Raw genomic sequence first — 16,565 nt, forward strand, 5'->3', positions numbered from 1 at the left:
TTGGCTGTACTCATATTAATTAGGAAAACCCATTGCCAAGTTCCCTAATGCCTCTTGCAATTGGATTACAAATATGTCACATCTGTTGTTTCTCACCAATGTCCTCCTCCTCTCTCTTACTTTCCTCTAATCATGCAGTATAAAATTCACATACTCTAGGTTTTACTCAAGAAATTTCCTCCTCTCCTAACCATATATAGATAAGGATGTTGCCTCCATGCAGTAGATTTTATTGCCTGTACAATCAGCAACTTTTCACAGGCAATGTGACTAACTAGTGATGTAGTGAGGACTCTGCATCCAAAGTTGTTATGCCTGCTGACAGGTTTCCCAGATGACTAATCCTCTCAATCTATCCCCAAGTCATCTGACAATATTCCCTAAGCAGAAGAGGGAGGGCACATCTCCCAATTAATTAAGTCTATTATTTAGGACAGTCAGTAGCTAAGCAACATCATGAATAAAATTGTCCATGAATTATACTTGAAAGAATTCAATTGTCTGAGAGGTTTCAAACATATTTAAATCAAACACAAATAATATATACCTGGTATCTGATAACAGCATAAGGCATGGGTTGGTCTTGACCTTTAGAAAACAACCTTTTTATTTTGTATTTTCCTTTTTCTACCCATTGGCTTTTGCATCCCCTTCAGTGTCATTTTATTATCCTATTTGGAATTTGATGTTCAGATCAGCCAGTTAGATCTAAATAGTAGAATTAAGAAATGTTCAATTATATTTTGAATGAGTAAAGGGTTCAATAGCAAAGCATTTGCCTAGTATGTATGAGGCCATGGGTTCGATCCATAGCATTTTGAATGACTGGGAGAAAAAAATTAATTGGCTTTAGACTCTTGTATCAAAGCTGTCCAGATCTAACTTCTTAGGTTTATACAACCCCTTTGCGAAACTAACTCAATTTAAAAAGTGGCTACATTTTTAACACTTGAATTTGACTAAATGAATTAATAATTTGGGTCTAAGAACAAAGGGGAAAAAGTAAAAGAAGATGGGTTATTGCTAATATTCCATGCTCTGGATTGGTTTATAGATTGGATACCCTAGTTTTGAGATCAAACCCTATGTTGACTGTTTATCTTACAGAAACCCAGATACATGACATTGCATTTCAAAAACTTTTTTTCCTTTTGTTTCTTTGCTTTCTTTTTGGCAGCACCAGAGCTTAAATTCAGGACACCATGCTTGCTCAGCTTGCTTGGTTAGCTGATGCTCTACTACTTGAGATGGGCTTCTTGCCCAGCTTTTTGCTCATTACTTTAGAGATGGAGTCTCAACGATTTTTTTGTCTAGACTGGCTTAGAATCATGAACCTTAAGACTGAATCTGAACCTTAAGACTCCTGAGTAACTAGGAGTAACATGAGCCACCAGTGCCTGACTTCAATATACACACAGTATTGTTTGAAACTCTTTGAGAATAGTAGATTCCCATTTTTAACCTACTTTCATTTTCTAAAATAGTTTCATTATCTTTAAGTAGTTATACAAAGGAGTTGCCATTCAACAAGGCAGTTTATTTTATTTATTTTGGGGGGGGTCTGGTCATGGGGCCTGAACTCTGGTCCTAGGCGCTGTCCCTTCTTATGTGATGCTGAGGAATTGAACCCAGGGCCTCAGGCATGCAAGGCAAGCGCTCTACCATTGAGCCACCTTCCCAGCCCTCAACAAGGCACTTTATGTCTCTGCATTCTAATCTAGCCCTCCCAACCCACCCCTTCCCTGACTTTTCATAATCTCCCACACTCATTTTTAATATGTTTTGGGAACACAAGCTGAAAAGTTCTAACAAGGTTGGAATGTAATAGTATTCAATTACAGATCATCATGTTTGTTAATCTAAACACAAGAACTATCTGTAAGTGCCTACTCCATGCTGTATATTTTATAAAGGTCATTTCACTTCTTATAGAAATCCTCCTGAGCAGAGACACTTCTGGAGAGATGAGAACACCACTCCCCCAAAGCCCGGGAAATGTAGCAGAGCCTGGTTCATCAGCTTTGAACTGTGCCAGCTTTGACACAAATCACAGTCACTTCATTGGTCTGAAAGTCACTTTTCTCCCCTGCACCAGGGCATTCAACCAGGGCAATGAGAGGCTTAGCATCCATGTTCTCTAAGTGTCTTTCAGCCTCATTATTTGTTGACTTATCCCATTTCCCTATTGCTGGGTGTTCAGGGTGTGTCTTAGTCTCTTCGGGGACTTGTAACAGGGTCAGGAACCCAAGAATCCCAAGGCAGTTGTTCACGTGTTAGGTTACTATTGATCCAAGTGAACCGAAAAACTGATAAAATACCTTCCTGAGGGCAGCCAGTTTCACAAACAACTGACAAGTTTTACAAGTTGAGCAGGTTCCTTCTTGAATTGAATCCACAGTGTGGAGAGGGGTGGAGAATGCTGAATGGATGAGAAAAATGTTTCCCCACCCCAAAAGTTGAACCTTAGAAGCGTCTCTATTTTTAACATTCATTTTGTAACTATTAGATTTTTACTAACTCTGTCACCCACACAAAGGCATGCATGTTTGAAACCAGGATGCAAGTGTAAAGGATATAGCTTCTCTTGCCTCTGACTTTAGTCAGCAAAATGAAATGTAACCCACTTCTCTCTGGGTGAGGACAGCAGTAGGAGAGGAAAAAACTTTCCAGTCCAGCTCCATGCTACTCTTAGCAACGAGCCATGAGGAATAATGAGGCTCTTCCTCTCAGTGCATCATTGTCCTGGGCAGAGATTATGAGCCTCTAAATTTAAGGAGGGAGACACTTGTCTATATACTCTTTATTCATTCCCAAGTCTGGAGGGCCTGTCCATCAAAACTACTTGCTCAGAGAATTAAGTTTTATTTCATCCAAGATAATTAGGTCCAATGGGGTGGGCCATAGTTTATGTAAAACATTTTTAAGCTAAATTTTTTACTTCCTACTTAAAATTCTTTTATTTATTTATGTCCATCAAAACTACTTGCTCAGAGGATTAAGTTTTATTTCATCCAAGATAATTAGATCTGATGGGGTGGGCAATAGTTTATGTAAAACATTTTTTTTAATTTTATTTTTTCTGGTCGTGAGGCCTGAACTCTGGGCCTGGGCGCTGTCCCTCAGCTCTTCAGCTCAAGGCTAGCGCTCTACCACTTGAGCCACAGCGCCACTTCCGGCTCTTTTTGCTTATGTGGTGCTGAGGAATTGAACCCAGGGCCTCATGCATGCAAGGCAAGCCCTCTACCACTGAGCCACCTTCCCAGCCCTATGTAAAACATTTTTAAGCTAATTTTTTACTTCTTACTTAAAATTCTTTTATTTATTTATTTATTTATTTTGTTGGTCATGGGGCTTGACCTCTGGGCTTGGGCGCTGTCTTCAGCAATTCAGCTCAAGGCGAGCACTCTACCATTTGAGCCACAGCACCACTACCAATTTTCTGTGGTTTATTGGAGATAAGAGTCTCACAGAGTTTCCTGGCCTATCTGGCTTTGAACCATGATCCTCAGATCTCAGCCTCCTGAGTAGCTAGGATTACAAGCGTGAGCCACCTGTGTGGATTAGCTATATAGAATTTTGGTCTGTTATAAGGCATAGTACATCTCTGGTACATGGCTCAGAATCTGCATAGCAGACAGCTTAAACCCATCCTTAGATCATTCATGGGATTGTCTGACCTGCTTAGTTAGCTACCACAAGGGAACAAGATTCAGATTTTCAGCAGGGAAAATAAAGAGAAAATATGCTTTTCTTTTTTGTCAGTTGTGAGGCTTGAACTTGGGGCTTGGGTGCTGTTCTCAGCTTTTCCGCTCAAGGCTAATGCTCTATCACTTGAACCACAGCACCACTTCCGGTTTTCTAGTGGTTTATTGAGGATAAGAGTCTCATGGACCTTCCTGCCCAGATGGCTTTGAACTGTGATCCTCAGATGATCTCAGCCTCCTAAGTAGCTAGGATTATAGGCATGAGCCACTGACACCCAGCAAAAATATCCTTCTTAATAATTCTCTGTATATTGTGCTCACTGGGATGACGACGTGTTTTAAAATGACCTCCAGAAAGAAAATCTAAAGTAAAATTGAGAGGTACATTTTTTTGAAGCAAACAGAGCAAGTGTATTTGAAAGTGAAAGGAAAGCCACAAAAGGAAAGTATCAAGACTCTCCAAAGAGAAGGACTTGGAAAAGGAGTTCCAGGAGGTATAATCAAGTTCAAACGTAGATTGAAGTAGAAATATACTCGTGAAGTTCAAAATCACTGCCAGATCTGAAGCTGGAGGGGCATGACAGATTTATGTGCTGACTTTTTGAAACTGTTGTTGTTGCCATGTTTCTGTATCATTCAGAAATGTGACAAACTCTTAGAAACCCAGAAAACACTATGCTACTTTCTTTTGGGATATAAGCAGGTTATTTATTACACCAGCATTTCTGTGACTCATCTGTGTCTAACAGCAAAGTATAATTTAGCTCTTCTACTTTTCTCATAAGATTAGGCCTGGTTATGGCCATAGATACTGTATCTGCATTATTATAGGAGAAAAAATTTCTATCATAACGGCTTTATTTACAACTGTCAAAAGTATCCATTACAAAAGCAGTATCCATTAACACATGGATGGATAAACAAAATGTAGTAAATATATATATATATATATATACTACATATATATACTACATATATATATATATATATACACACACACACATTTAAATTCTGCACTATGCTACAACACAGATAATCCTTGAAGACATTTTAAGTAAACCAATTACCGAAAGACAAATACGCTATAGTTCTACTTATACAAGGTATCAAGAGCAGCCACATTCATAGAGACAAAGAATAACACTTACCATGTGAAGAGGAAGAGATGATTAGAAGAATACAGATGTTTTGTTTTGCACAGTTTTCATTTTTCTTACTGGGACTGGGGCTTGAATTCAGGTCCTCTCACTCTTCTTCAACTTACTTGCTCATGGCTGGTGATTTTACTTGAGCTATACTTCCAGCCCTGTTTTTTGCTAGTTACCATGGAGATGGAGTCTCAGGGACTTTTCTGCCCAGACTTCTCTTATCTCAGCCTCCTGAGTAGCTAGTTACAGATCTGAGCTTTTAATCTTAACTGACACTACCTGACTACAAGATTGAAAGAGTTTTGGAGGTTGGTTTACACACCAATGAATGAACTTAGCAGTACTGATCTGTGCACTTAAAAATGGTTAAAATAGCCAGTTGTTGGTGGCGCACATCTCTAATCCTAGTTACTTAGGAGGCTGAGATCTGAGGCTCAAGGTTCAAAATCAGCCTGGGCAAGAAAGTCCATGAGACTCTGATCTCCAATTTAACCACCAAAACCAAAAACTGGAGTGGAGCTGTAACTCAAGTGACAGAATGCTAGTCTTGAGCACAAAAGCTCAGGGACAGTGCCCGGCCCAGAACTCCAATTCTAGGACTGGCGCACGTGCGCGCGCACACACACACACACACACACACACACACACGGTTAAGATGGGGCTAGGGATATAGCTCAGTGATAGAGTGCTTTTCCTGGTACACTATAGACCCTGACTTCATCCCCAACACCATAAATAGACAGGAGCAACACAAATGATTAAGACGTTATTTGTAATTTTCTATAATTTTAAAGACTGCTGTATATCTTCATTTTTTGTTACTATGTAGCAATCTTACAAAACGTCATTTATTTAACAAGTATTGAAACCAATAACCTGCAACACCTCTATCAGGTCCTTTGTTTCTAAGGTCCTGAAGAATGAGTCCAGAGACACAAGAGGAAGAAGTAAAACGACAAGGATTTATTGAAGAAAAAGATAAACGTAGCAGCTGCTAAACAGGAGAGGTCCCAAGGAAGGGTGCCCTCCTGGGATGGGTTGTGCAGGAGTGAATAAGGTATCTCTAGGAGGGAGCTGTGATTTTGTTACATGACCGTCAAAGATGATTGGGCAGCTTGTGGGCCATACCATTCCCCAGAGCCAATCATAGGCTCCACACAGCCTACACCATCTCTCCATGCATTATGTAACCCCTCTGACTGGGTGCCCATCTGGGCTCATATCTCTGAGGTCTAATTGCTCTGCTGTTCTCGGGCAAGTCTTCCCAGACAATGGGCAATGACAAGATGCCCAGGGACCTGCATGTGCAACTGCTCACAGCCATGGGGAGGGATGCTGCACATTTATGGGAGGGGGCCTTTGCCCTGATTGCCCAGCCAGACTTTCCATTTACTTCCAGGATGTCTAGGAACTGAAATAAAGACTTAAGTGAGAGAGAGAGATCAGTAAGCTCTTCACATTTACAGTACAGTGGCTAAACCAAACTAAATCAACAGGTATATAGCAAGAAAATATTCAGTAGTGACAAATGTTACCAAGAAAACAAATAAAGCGATGTGACACTGAGCTACTTGGGAGGACTTTTAACTGGATTTCAGAAGTTATTTATTTTCTTTTTTTAAAATTTTTTTCATTGTGAAAATACTGTACAGAGGGGTTACAATTACATGGGCAAGATAACGCCCCTCAGTAGATGAATGGATCAAGAAAATGGGGGCTCTCCCTTAGCTTTTTCACTCAAGGCCAGTGCTCAATCACTTGAACCACAGCTCCACTTCTGGCTTTTTGCTGGTTAGGTAAGATTCTCATAAACTTTCTTGCCCAGGCTGGCTTCCAACCATGATCCTCAGATCTCAGCCTCCTGGATAGCTAGAATTACAGGTGTGTGCCACCAGCACCTGAACTAGAACAAGGTAATATAGTCTAGGTGAAGAAACCATCTGAGAGAAGAATGGATCCAAGCATTCATGCTTTGGGGTTGAGAAGCTGGAGAGCTGATCACTATGGAAAGACAATGGCTTATGTAAACATAGAAGAAAAGGAGACGCAAGCTTTGGGAAAAATGGGAGGAAAATGCCTTTTTTGTGGTCAAAGCATAAGGAAGAGGAGAGAGCTGGTGGTGATGGGGAGTGGAGTGGAGAGCATAGAACTGGAATCTATCCCTGGAGCTAGACAGTAGAGGCTTCCTGAAGAGTTAAAACAATACTTTATTCCTATTATTATTATTATTATTATTTGGCAGGATTGAGGTTTAAACATAGAGTCTTGCCAGGCAAATGCTCTACCACTGAAGCCACATCCCCAGCTCTTTCTGGAGTTGTTTTTGCTGGGGCTGGCTTCTGCCAAGGCCCTGATACCCTTGCCTCCATCCTAGCTGGTATTCCAGGCATGCTTCATCACACCCAGCTTTCATATAGGGTCTCACTAGTTTGGATTTTTTTTTCTTTTTTCTTTTTACTTTATGGCCAGGGATGGCCTCAAATCACAATCCTCCTAGCTTTACCTTTTGAGTAACTAGGATTACACGTATGATCCACAGCCCCTGGTCTTCCATTTGAATTTTACATGGATACTAGATTAAATAGGAGTCAGCTTCAGAGGCAAGATAAAAGAAAGACCTGGGCCAATAGACAGGCAGTAGAAGCCAGGCACTGGTGGCTCACGCTTGTAATCCTAGCTACTCAGAAGGCTGATGTCTGAGGATCACAGTTCAAAGCCAACCTGGGCAGGAAAGTCCATGAGACTCTTATCTCCAATAAACTGCTCATAAAGCTGGAAGTGGTGCTGTGGCTCAAGTGGTAGAGTTCTAGCCTTGAGGGGAAAAAAGGCAGAAGGAAAGTGGAAGACCTGAAGAGAATTAGAAGGTAGAACATACAGGATCCCTCACATAAGTAAAAAGTATTGAGAAAGAGGACATATTGTACTATTCTAAACCACAATAATTTAAATCTCAAGGCAGAGGAAATTGTAAAGTGCATTCAAAAGCAGAATATTTAAAAATCCTCCCTAAGTCCAGGGGCTTATAAACACATGGAGTCCATTAGATTCCATTGTTCTTTCTGTGGATCACCATGTAATAGGACTGGCCCCTGGCCTAGGAATCCATTCCAGGTGATTCCTATGATCTGAATAATTGGAGGACTGTTGCACATTGAGGACAAACTGACATTGTCTTACATACTGTCTATATGTGTCTCCCTATGGCAAAATTCTAGAAAATACAAATCAACTAGTACTGACAGAAAGCAAGCAAGTCAGCGTGCCTGGCATAGTTATGTACATTTGTAATCACAGCACTTAGGAAGGTGATCTAGGGCTCTATACCAAATCTCTGTCACACACACACACACACACACAGAGAGAGAGAGAGAGAGAGAGAGTAGATCAGAGGCTCCTGGGGAATAGGACTGGCAGGGAGAGATGAAAGAAAGATAATCTAGAGCTGGTTTTACAGGTGTGTGCACTTGTCAAAGGTAATGTGCCCAGTGTATTGTATGTCACTTATACCTTGGTTATATGCATTTTATGGACTGTTGCTTATACCTCTCCTAAGAGAAAAGTTTAGACCAAAGACTCCTGTAAACTCTTTTATGTGTGCTGCAGTCTTTTCTGAGTCTCTTAGATGCTACAACCCCACCTGCCTGGATAATTTGCCTGAGATGATATTTACTACTTGCTGTCCAGCAGGAGGATTGATTAGCTCTCTGGTTGGGGTCAGGACAGAAGGAAACCTCTGAGTCAGTCTCTTAGAGAATTTATGACCCAAGCCTGGGGTCATAACCTTGCAGGTATTGTTACTGAGCTGTCTAGATCTACACACTCTGATCCTGGAGAGGCCCCAAAGGCCTTGTTGGTATTTGTAGTCAAGCCATAAACCGTGGCAAGCAAGGCTTTCAGTTTTAGTGAAAGAGCCTTAGTTTCAGCTGTTATACTAATTATCAAAGTCTGGCACTCACTGAAGACCATGATGGCTGAAGTCTGTAGATGGTGACTCTGGAAGATGTCTTTTAGTTAATGGTTGAAATGTTAGCTAATCACTATGGAAGCAGCAAGGCTTGGCAATCTGAACAAACAACTGCTCCAGGAAGGGATAAAAACAAACTCGCTCAACTATACCATCCATGCCATTGGTCTTGAAGTAAATTGGGTATCAACAGAGCCACTAAAAATATGTCTCTCCTTTCTCCATTCTTTATACAAATATCTGTGCAAGGGCTGGGAAGGTGGCTCAGTGGTAGAGCGCTTGCCTTGCATGCATGAGGCCCTAGCCTTGAGCTGAGGGACAGCACCCAGGCCCAGAGTTCAGGCCCCACGACCGGACCCCCCCCCAAAAAAATATATCTGTGCAAGTCCACAGGATGATACCATCACACTTACCACCATCTTTCACAATGAAATAAGGCCAAAACACATTTGAAGGACAGGGGACATGACTGAAACGGTAAGAACATCTACTTAACAAACTCAAGGATCTGAATTCAAACCCTGGTACCATTTTTTTAAAGTATTTTTTGGAACAGTAATAAAAAAAAAAAACAAAAGAAATAGAATTCTCTCCAAAGATCCATTTAAACTAAAGGTAATCAGGAAAATTAACACACTTGTCTGTGTAGATTCATGGGAACCTAAAATGACACCATTTCTATGTAACGGTATGGTGGTTCCTTAAAAAAATTAAATTACCCTACAACACAGCAACTCCATTTCTGGGCATATACCATAAACAAATAAAACCGAGATGCACAAAGATGTTAGTACCCTCATGCTTCTAATAGCATGGATGATGATAGCTAAAAGGTGGAAGCTACCCATGTCCAGTGACAGATGATGGGTAAACACAGGTGGAATGCATACTATGAAATATTACTCATCCTTGAAAAAATAAGGAAATTTTGAGACGTGTTACACTGTAGTTGAACCCTTGAGGACATTTTGCTCAACGACTAAGCCACAACTACTGTGATTCCATTTGTACAAAGTACCTATAATAGTTAAATCACAGAGATAAAGTAGAACAGTGGTTGTTGGGAGATAGAGAGGACTGGGACGTTGCTATTTATTCGAGTCAGAGTTTCAGTCTGAGAGGATTCAAAAGTTCTGGGGATGGATGTGGACGAAGCTTGCACAACATGGATATACACTTAATGCCACTTAACTGTACCGTTACACATGGTTATACCAACATAGGTTATAATATGTATTTTAGCACATTAAAAAAAACTTAAAACATTTTAAAAAAGAAAATAATTCCCATCTCTGGAATTTTACACTTTAGAATATGAAAAATTATGACACACCAATCGATTCTTACAAACGGCTTTAATTCTTACAAATTATATAGATAATACATTTCTGTTATAAGACATAAGGCAAATAGAGTCAGGCGTGGTGGAGCATTTACTGAAATCTCTGTGAGGCAGAGATTGAGAGGATAGAAGAAGTTCTGGGTCAACCCTGACAAAAAACAGGAGTGTCTCAACCAACCAGCCAGGCGCAATGCCACCTGGGTACAGTTTCATCCAATTATAGAGCAAACATTCAAGGGCATAGTTGAAAAATCAATATATAGTGTATATCATATTGCTAGTCCTGGGCCTGAACTCTGGATCTGGACTCTTGTGCTCAAGGCCCGTGCTTTCTCACTTGGGCCACAGTTCCACTTCCAGCGTTTCAGTGATTAATTGTTGATTAGAATCTCTTGGTCTTTCCTGTCAGGACTATCTTGGAGCTCCTGAATAGCTAGGTTTTATAGACGTGAGCCTTGGGCGCCGGGCGTGTAAATTTTAAAGGAGTAAAAATCATTGCCACTTAAGTATAAAATAAATATGTTCCAAATAGTTTAACGAGGGGGAAAAAACAGCATGACGTCACAAGCAGTTCAATGGAGAACACAAACAACTCCTATGTAGGATACAACAGTAAACTGAATTTACAGATCAGTGCCTAAGTAGCTCTCCCCACCCCCCCCCTCCGCGCGCGCGCACACACACACACACACCTGGAAATAGAAATAGAAAACCCACGTATAACCCGTCCATCCAGAAATGCACTCCCCTAGATTGCTTTCACTTAAACTGAATCCGGAGCTGGAGCCTTTAAAGGAGTTTTAGTAAGCAACACGAGTGCAGCAACTTTTGGGGACCCACTTCTCCTCCGATGCGGCCTTTGGCGCCCACCTGCCCAGCGCATCCCGGGCCTCGGGTTCCCCACCCTCACCCCCCGGCTCTGGAGCCGGCCGGGAGCGGACAAGCCCCATCCGCGGGGCAGAGACTCCTGGAGAAACTTTCCCCGGAGAGATCGCCGGGTAGCGGGGACGCCGCGCCGCCACCCGACAGGTGTCCGGGGTGGGGGGGCAGGTAGGGCAACCGGAGCGGCGCCGCCCCTTTGCCTTCCCCGCCCACGGCCAGCTGGGCGGCCGAGGGCGGCTTCGGGGAATCCGGGCGGGGAGACCTTTAGACCTTTGCTCGGTCTCCGAGCCACCGGGGCCGGGCGGAGCGGAGGGCCTGACTGCGGGGTGGGGTGTCGGAGTCCCCGCACGCGCCGGGCCCGGGGGTTCGGGTCGCCCGGTGGCGCGCCCCTCCCTCCGAGCTGGGCTTGGCCGCCAGGGGCCGCACCCGGGCGCGCGGTTTCGGTTGGCCCTACCTCCGAGCTGGTTTCGATTAGGGACCGCGGTGTCCCGGCGGGAGGGCGGAGCGGCCGGGGCGCGAGGAGGGGACTAAGGGCGAGCGGTGGAGCGGGGACGGCCCCGGGCCGGAGACACCGATCAGCCCGCCCGGAGACTGCAGAGCGCAGCCCCGCCAGCCCGCCTCGCGGCCAGGCGCTGCCCTCGGGGGAGCTTGGAGACGGCGGCAGGTGCGCGGTGCCAGGATGCGGACGCCGGTGGTCATGACGCTGGGCATGGTGCTGTCGCCCTGCGGACTGCTGCTCAACCTGATCAGCACGCTGGCCCCGGGCTGGCGGCTGGTGAAGGGGTTCCTGGACCAGCCCGTGGACGTGGTGCTGTTCCAGGGCCTGTGGGACATGTGCCGCGAGCAGAGCAGCCGCGAGCGCCAGTGCGGCCAGCCCGACGAGTGGGGCTACTTCGAGGCGCAGCCGGTGCTCGTGGCGCGGGCGCTGATGGTCACCTCGCTGGCCGTCACCGCGCTGGGGCTGCTGCTGGCGTCGCTGGGCGTGCGCTGCTGGCAGGACGAGCCCCACTTCGCGCTGGCCGGCCTGTCGGGCCTGGTGCTTTTCATCGCGGGCCTCTTCGGCCTCATCCCGGTCTCGTGGTACACGCACTTCTTGGGGGATCGCACGGTGCTGCCCGCCCCCGCCAGCCCGGTCACCGTGCAGGTGAGTTACAGCCTGGTGCTGGGCTACCTGGGCAGCTGCCTGCTGCTGCTGGGCGGCTTCTCGCTGGCGCTCAGCTGGGCGCCCTGGTGCGAGGAGCGCTGCCGCCGCAAGGCGCCCCCCGCCGGCCCGCGCCGCAGCAGCATCAGCACCGTCTACGTGGACTGGCCCGAGCCCGCGCTCCCACCCGCCATCAAGTACTACAGCGGGGGCCAGCACCGCCCGCCGCCCGCCGCCGAGCCCGCCGCCCCCGGGAAACTCAAGGTGGGCTTTCCCATGCCGCGCCCCGCGCCCAGGTCCTACACCAACCCCGTGGACGTGCTGGACGGGGAGCGGGAGCCCCAGGCGGCCGCCTCGCAGGGCGCCTCCTCCCGCAGCACGCGGCCCTGCCACAGCTCGCTCCCCTGCGACTCAGACCTGTAGACGTTGCCCGGGCCTCCCCACGGCTCCGGGCTCCATCCCGGGGCCAAGGGTGAAGAAGGACTGGTTTCCACTCGGCCCAGCCTTCAACTGTGTGCGGTGTCTGCGGCTCTCCCGGCTTGGAGATGGATGGAGCTCTGCGTCTGGAGGGCGATCTCCCTTGCCCCGTAGCCCCGTGAGACTCTTGGGACGTTTATTTCAAGTTTCTTTCAGCTTTGGTTTATACAGTTTTCTTTTCCTGTCCAGAGGGATCAGGTCTTCTTGTGGGATGACAAGCTTCTCACAGGTACAAGTTGAAGGAGATCTGGAACCGGTGGCGTTTTAAATCAGGTGGACCAGGTTCAATGTCAACAAGACTCAAAACAACAACAAAGGGAAACAAAAAATTCAACGGGTTGCTGGTGTCTCAGGACTGTAATCTTAGCTCCTCAAGAGGCTGTGAGTTCTGAGGATCATGGTTCTAAGCCAACCCTGGCAGGAAGTCCGTGAAATCCACCACCCAAAAGACTAGAATGGAGTTGTGGAGCAAGTGATAGGGTGTTAGCCTTGAGTTAAAAAAAAGCTGAAGAGAGCTCCCTGGACACGTTCAAGTTCCAGGACTGGCATATATGCACACACAACACTTAGAAACTACAGTATTCTAAAATACTAATGGATTTTACAGTTATTGTTGTTTTTTTCCCCTACTTTATAACTCATAAAAGTGTTATAACTTTAAAACTCTCCAGGGGCAATCTGTAACTGCCTGGGTTTGAGGCTCTTAAACTTAGGGCCATTCCAAGCTTAACAGAGGTAGTGACTTCTATAAAATGAAATAACTTGGTTGACTCCGATTTACGTGTCTTTCTGCATACATAATAGTATGAGGTAGGACAAACCCTAAAAGATTTAACTTGTGTGTGTTTTTTTAAATCACTTATTTTGGTGAGAAATTGAGGTGGTTCCAGTTTCTTTTCAAGAAGCTAAAAGAATGAAGACATTAACACTATATTATTGTTCCATTCCATAGATACCTCACAGCAAACAGTAGATTGAATATTTTCTACAAAATAGAACCTGTTAGTCACATTTGGTTAGCGTTCATATATATATATATATATATATGTTATTTATAAATAAAAGTCCTAAAACATCATTTTCAGTATGCTCATAAAAGCGTATTTGTCTCCAGTACTACCTTGGGGAGTTTCAGCATTCATTACCAGCAGTTTCCTGGCTGCCTGGGCACCGTGCTGAAATCTAGAACTCACATCTTTGCACTTCTTCACATAAGATTACTAAAAGGAGCCAAGGGGCCCCACCACAATCCCTGGTTGCTTTGTTTTCTGTGCCAGCCAAGTCTATTGTCAAAAAAGAAAAACTAGGAGCACCAGTTTTCACTTGAGGGGAGAGCAGAAATCTTTTCCACTTCTTGCCCTGGGGCTCAAAGTCACAGGTAGGCAGCTCTATGTTCCATGAGAGACAAGTCTTCATAGGGCTGGTTTTCATTTGAAGCTATTGACTTCAAGGTGCTTTAACTGAGCTGAATCCCACCTCCCAAACCTATCCTTCAGAAGTACAAATGGTCAGTCCAATAGGTCCCAGTAATAGAAAGCTGTGATAGAACTCATTAAACAGCACAAGCTGCTTGTACAATGGATGGTGTAACACCTATTCATGTCCCCTGCTATGTTGTAGTGCTATTTGCTTTGTGAGACACAACTCTAATATGCAGGCAGATTACTTTGTGACTGTGTGTGTGTGTGAGAGAGAGAGAGAGAGAGAGAGAGAGAGAGAGTTGGTACAAGGGCTTAGCTCAGGGCTTGGGCCCTGTCCCCTAGCACTTTCTCTCATGGCTAGAGCTCTACTACTTGAGACAGAACTCCATTTCTGGCTTTTTGCTGCTTAACTGGAGAGTCTCATGGACTTTCTTGCCCTGATGGCTTTGAACCAAGATCCTTAGATCTCAGCACTTTGTATCTGTTTTGCAAATGTGGATTCTGCCTCCCTGGGTCTGGAGCCCTAAAATTGATTTCCTATGTGGCTGCGAGCAGGGGCCAGTGCTGATGGTCATGGACCCCACTTAAGGTTGACCGGCATTAAGTGTGCTCTGAATGCATTTATAGTCCCATCTGGTGATGACTGTGAATGTTGCCTTTGAGCCCTCTGTCACCCAGATGTTTTTGAGGGTTTGCTATGTGGAAAAGAGATTGAAGGCAGAAGGGGCATCTGGGATATTTCAGCTAGTATTTTGAAAGACAGCAATTAGGGGCTTGAGAAATCAGAACACAGCAGGCAATATAAGACCCTGAGCTTCTAGCTAGTTCTGTCTCTTCCTCAAATCACATTACCAAGTGTTTCTAGAGAAGTCTCTGGTAAACACAAAGCCAGCATTTTGTGTGTGTCTTACCCACCCCTACCCACAACTATTCCCCATTGGCTTAGGTGTGAAACACCTTTACTCTGAGGATTAAGACTTTCTTACTGAGTTTTAAAACTGAGTATTTTTTGCCCTATCTAAAGAAATGTTCCTTTTAAAAAATACTTCTTTTTGCTATAAAGGACAGCATAAAGGAGGTGGAAGCCTGGGTGGGTGTAAGGGTCATTCTCTGCTGAACATACTGAGAGTGGGCTTGAGACAAGAGGCTGGAGGAGGCAGAGTCTCAGGGTGGGGCCTCCTGTGTGGGTGGGAATCTGTCCTAAAGGGATACTGGCCAGCCAGGCTTGCGCACAGCAGGGAGCCCACCTACGTGAGTAGTTCTGCCACCTCGCCTCAGGCTCTTCCATCCGGGATGCTCTATTACACCCACTTCCACTCTCCCCATCAGCACTGGAACTATGTGTCCCCATTTAATCTGTCAACTCTTTCTACCATTACTCAAGTTTGCCTAGAGATCCAAAGGGCCTGGGGAAGTCTGGCAGGAAGCTCTCTCCCCAGCTGCTCTGCCTGTTCCCCAAGCTGGCTCTCCTAGGCTGCCGGCCTCATTAAGGATGGGTGTGGTGTATCCACCCTGGAAGCTGTGGGAGGGGCTGCCAGGTGCTCCCAAAGTCACCCCCCTCTCCCATTGCATAGGTCTCCACTGTTCACAGCAGATGACATTTTGCAAACAGGCTCACCCCTGTAACCCCAGCTACTCAGGGGGCTGAGATCTGAGGATCATGGCTTAAAGCCAGCCTGGGCAGGGAGGTCCATGAGAATCTCTTCTCCAGTTAACCACCAAAAAGTTGGAAGTAGAGCTGTGGCTCAAGTGGTAGAGCAATAGCGTTGAGCATAAGAGCTCAAGGACAGTGCCCAGGCCCTGAGTTCAAGCCCCAGGATCAGCACGCACACACGGATGGTTTATTTTATATAGTACCTGTAGTCATCGGTCCAGGACTTCTCACTGGATTTCCTGGCCTACACAAACTCATTTGGAAAGACATTGAATACAAAAGAAAAGATCCAAGCAAGAAAAGCTTCCAAGCAAAGTTGATTTATTACTATTTAAACTTATGCTATTAGATTCAGGTGCTGTGTGGAGCCGTGCACATGTATTTTCTTTCCACATCCAACGGGCCCTATGATATAAACTTTTATAATCTTATTTCTGGCACTGAGGATAAAGGTTCAATACCAAGGGATTTGCCTAGGTTGCTATAACCAAGTTTAAGATCAGACTCTTTTTTGTGACCTTATCTACTATCATAAATTTAATGCTCTTTATTCTTTACTTGGGTGTAAGCACAGTAGAAACCTAGGAAGATAAGCAGAGGCATTAGCAGGCCAAGCAATGGGTGGTCTCCAGCAGGGAGAGCTACCTGAGATAAATCCTGGCATACGTCTACTCCATGCTGCTAACTGTAGCATCACTAACTTCATTATAAATAAGACTTACACAAACCATGTTTCCATAACTATAAAGTATATCTGCTTGCTGTTTTAAATTCAGGATTGAATAACATCATAAGAGAAAGACTTTTCATAAATTCTAAGTGCCAATGTGTA

At 45.0% G+C, this 16,565-nt stretch overlaps 1 protein-coding gene across 1 annotated transcript; it reads left to right on the forward strand.

Moving 5' to 3' along the window:
• The first annotated feature begins 11,505 nt into the window (after positions 1-11,505).
• Cldn23 (claudin 23) lies at positions 11,506-13,014 on the forward strand. The gene has a single exon (XM_013025011.1). It carries the CDS (start codon positions 11,720-11,722, stop codon positions 12,602-12,604), a length of 885 nt encoding a protein of 294 aa, XP_012880465.1. The 5' UTR covers positions 11,506-11,719; the 3' UTR covers positions 12,605-13,014.
• Positions 13,015-16,565: the final 3,551 nt, after the last annotated feature.

This window comes from Dipodomys ordii, unplaced genomic scaffold (assembly GCF_000151885.1).
Source record: "Dipodomys ordii isolate 6190 unplaced genomic scaffold, Dord_2.0 Scaffold4, whole genome shotgun sequence".
NCBI classification, from domain to species: Eukaryota; Metazoa; Chordata; class Mammalia; order Rodentia; family Heteromyidae; genus Dipodomys; species Dipodomys ordii.

Bases quoted from the DNA above. Each gene is read 5' to 3' on its own strand.
- Cldn23 (XM_013025011.1), top strand. From the start codon at position 11,720: ATGCGGACGCCGGTGGTCATGACGCTGGGCATGGTGCTGTCGCCCTGC.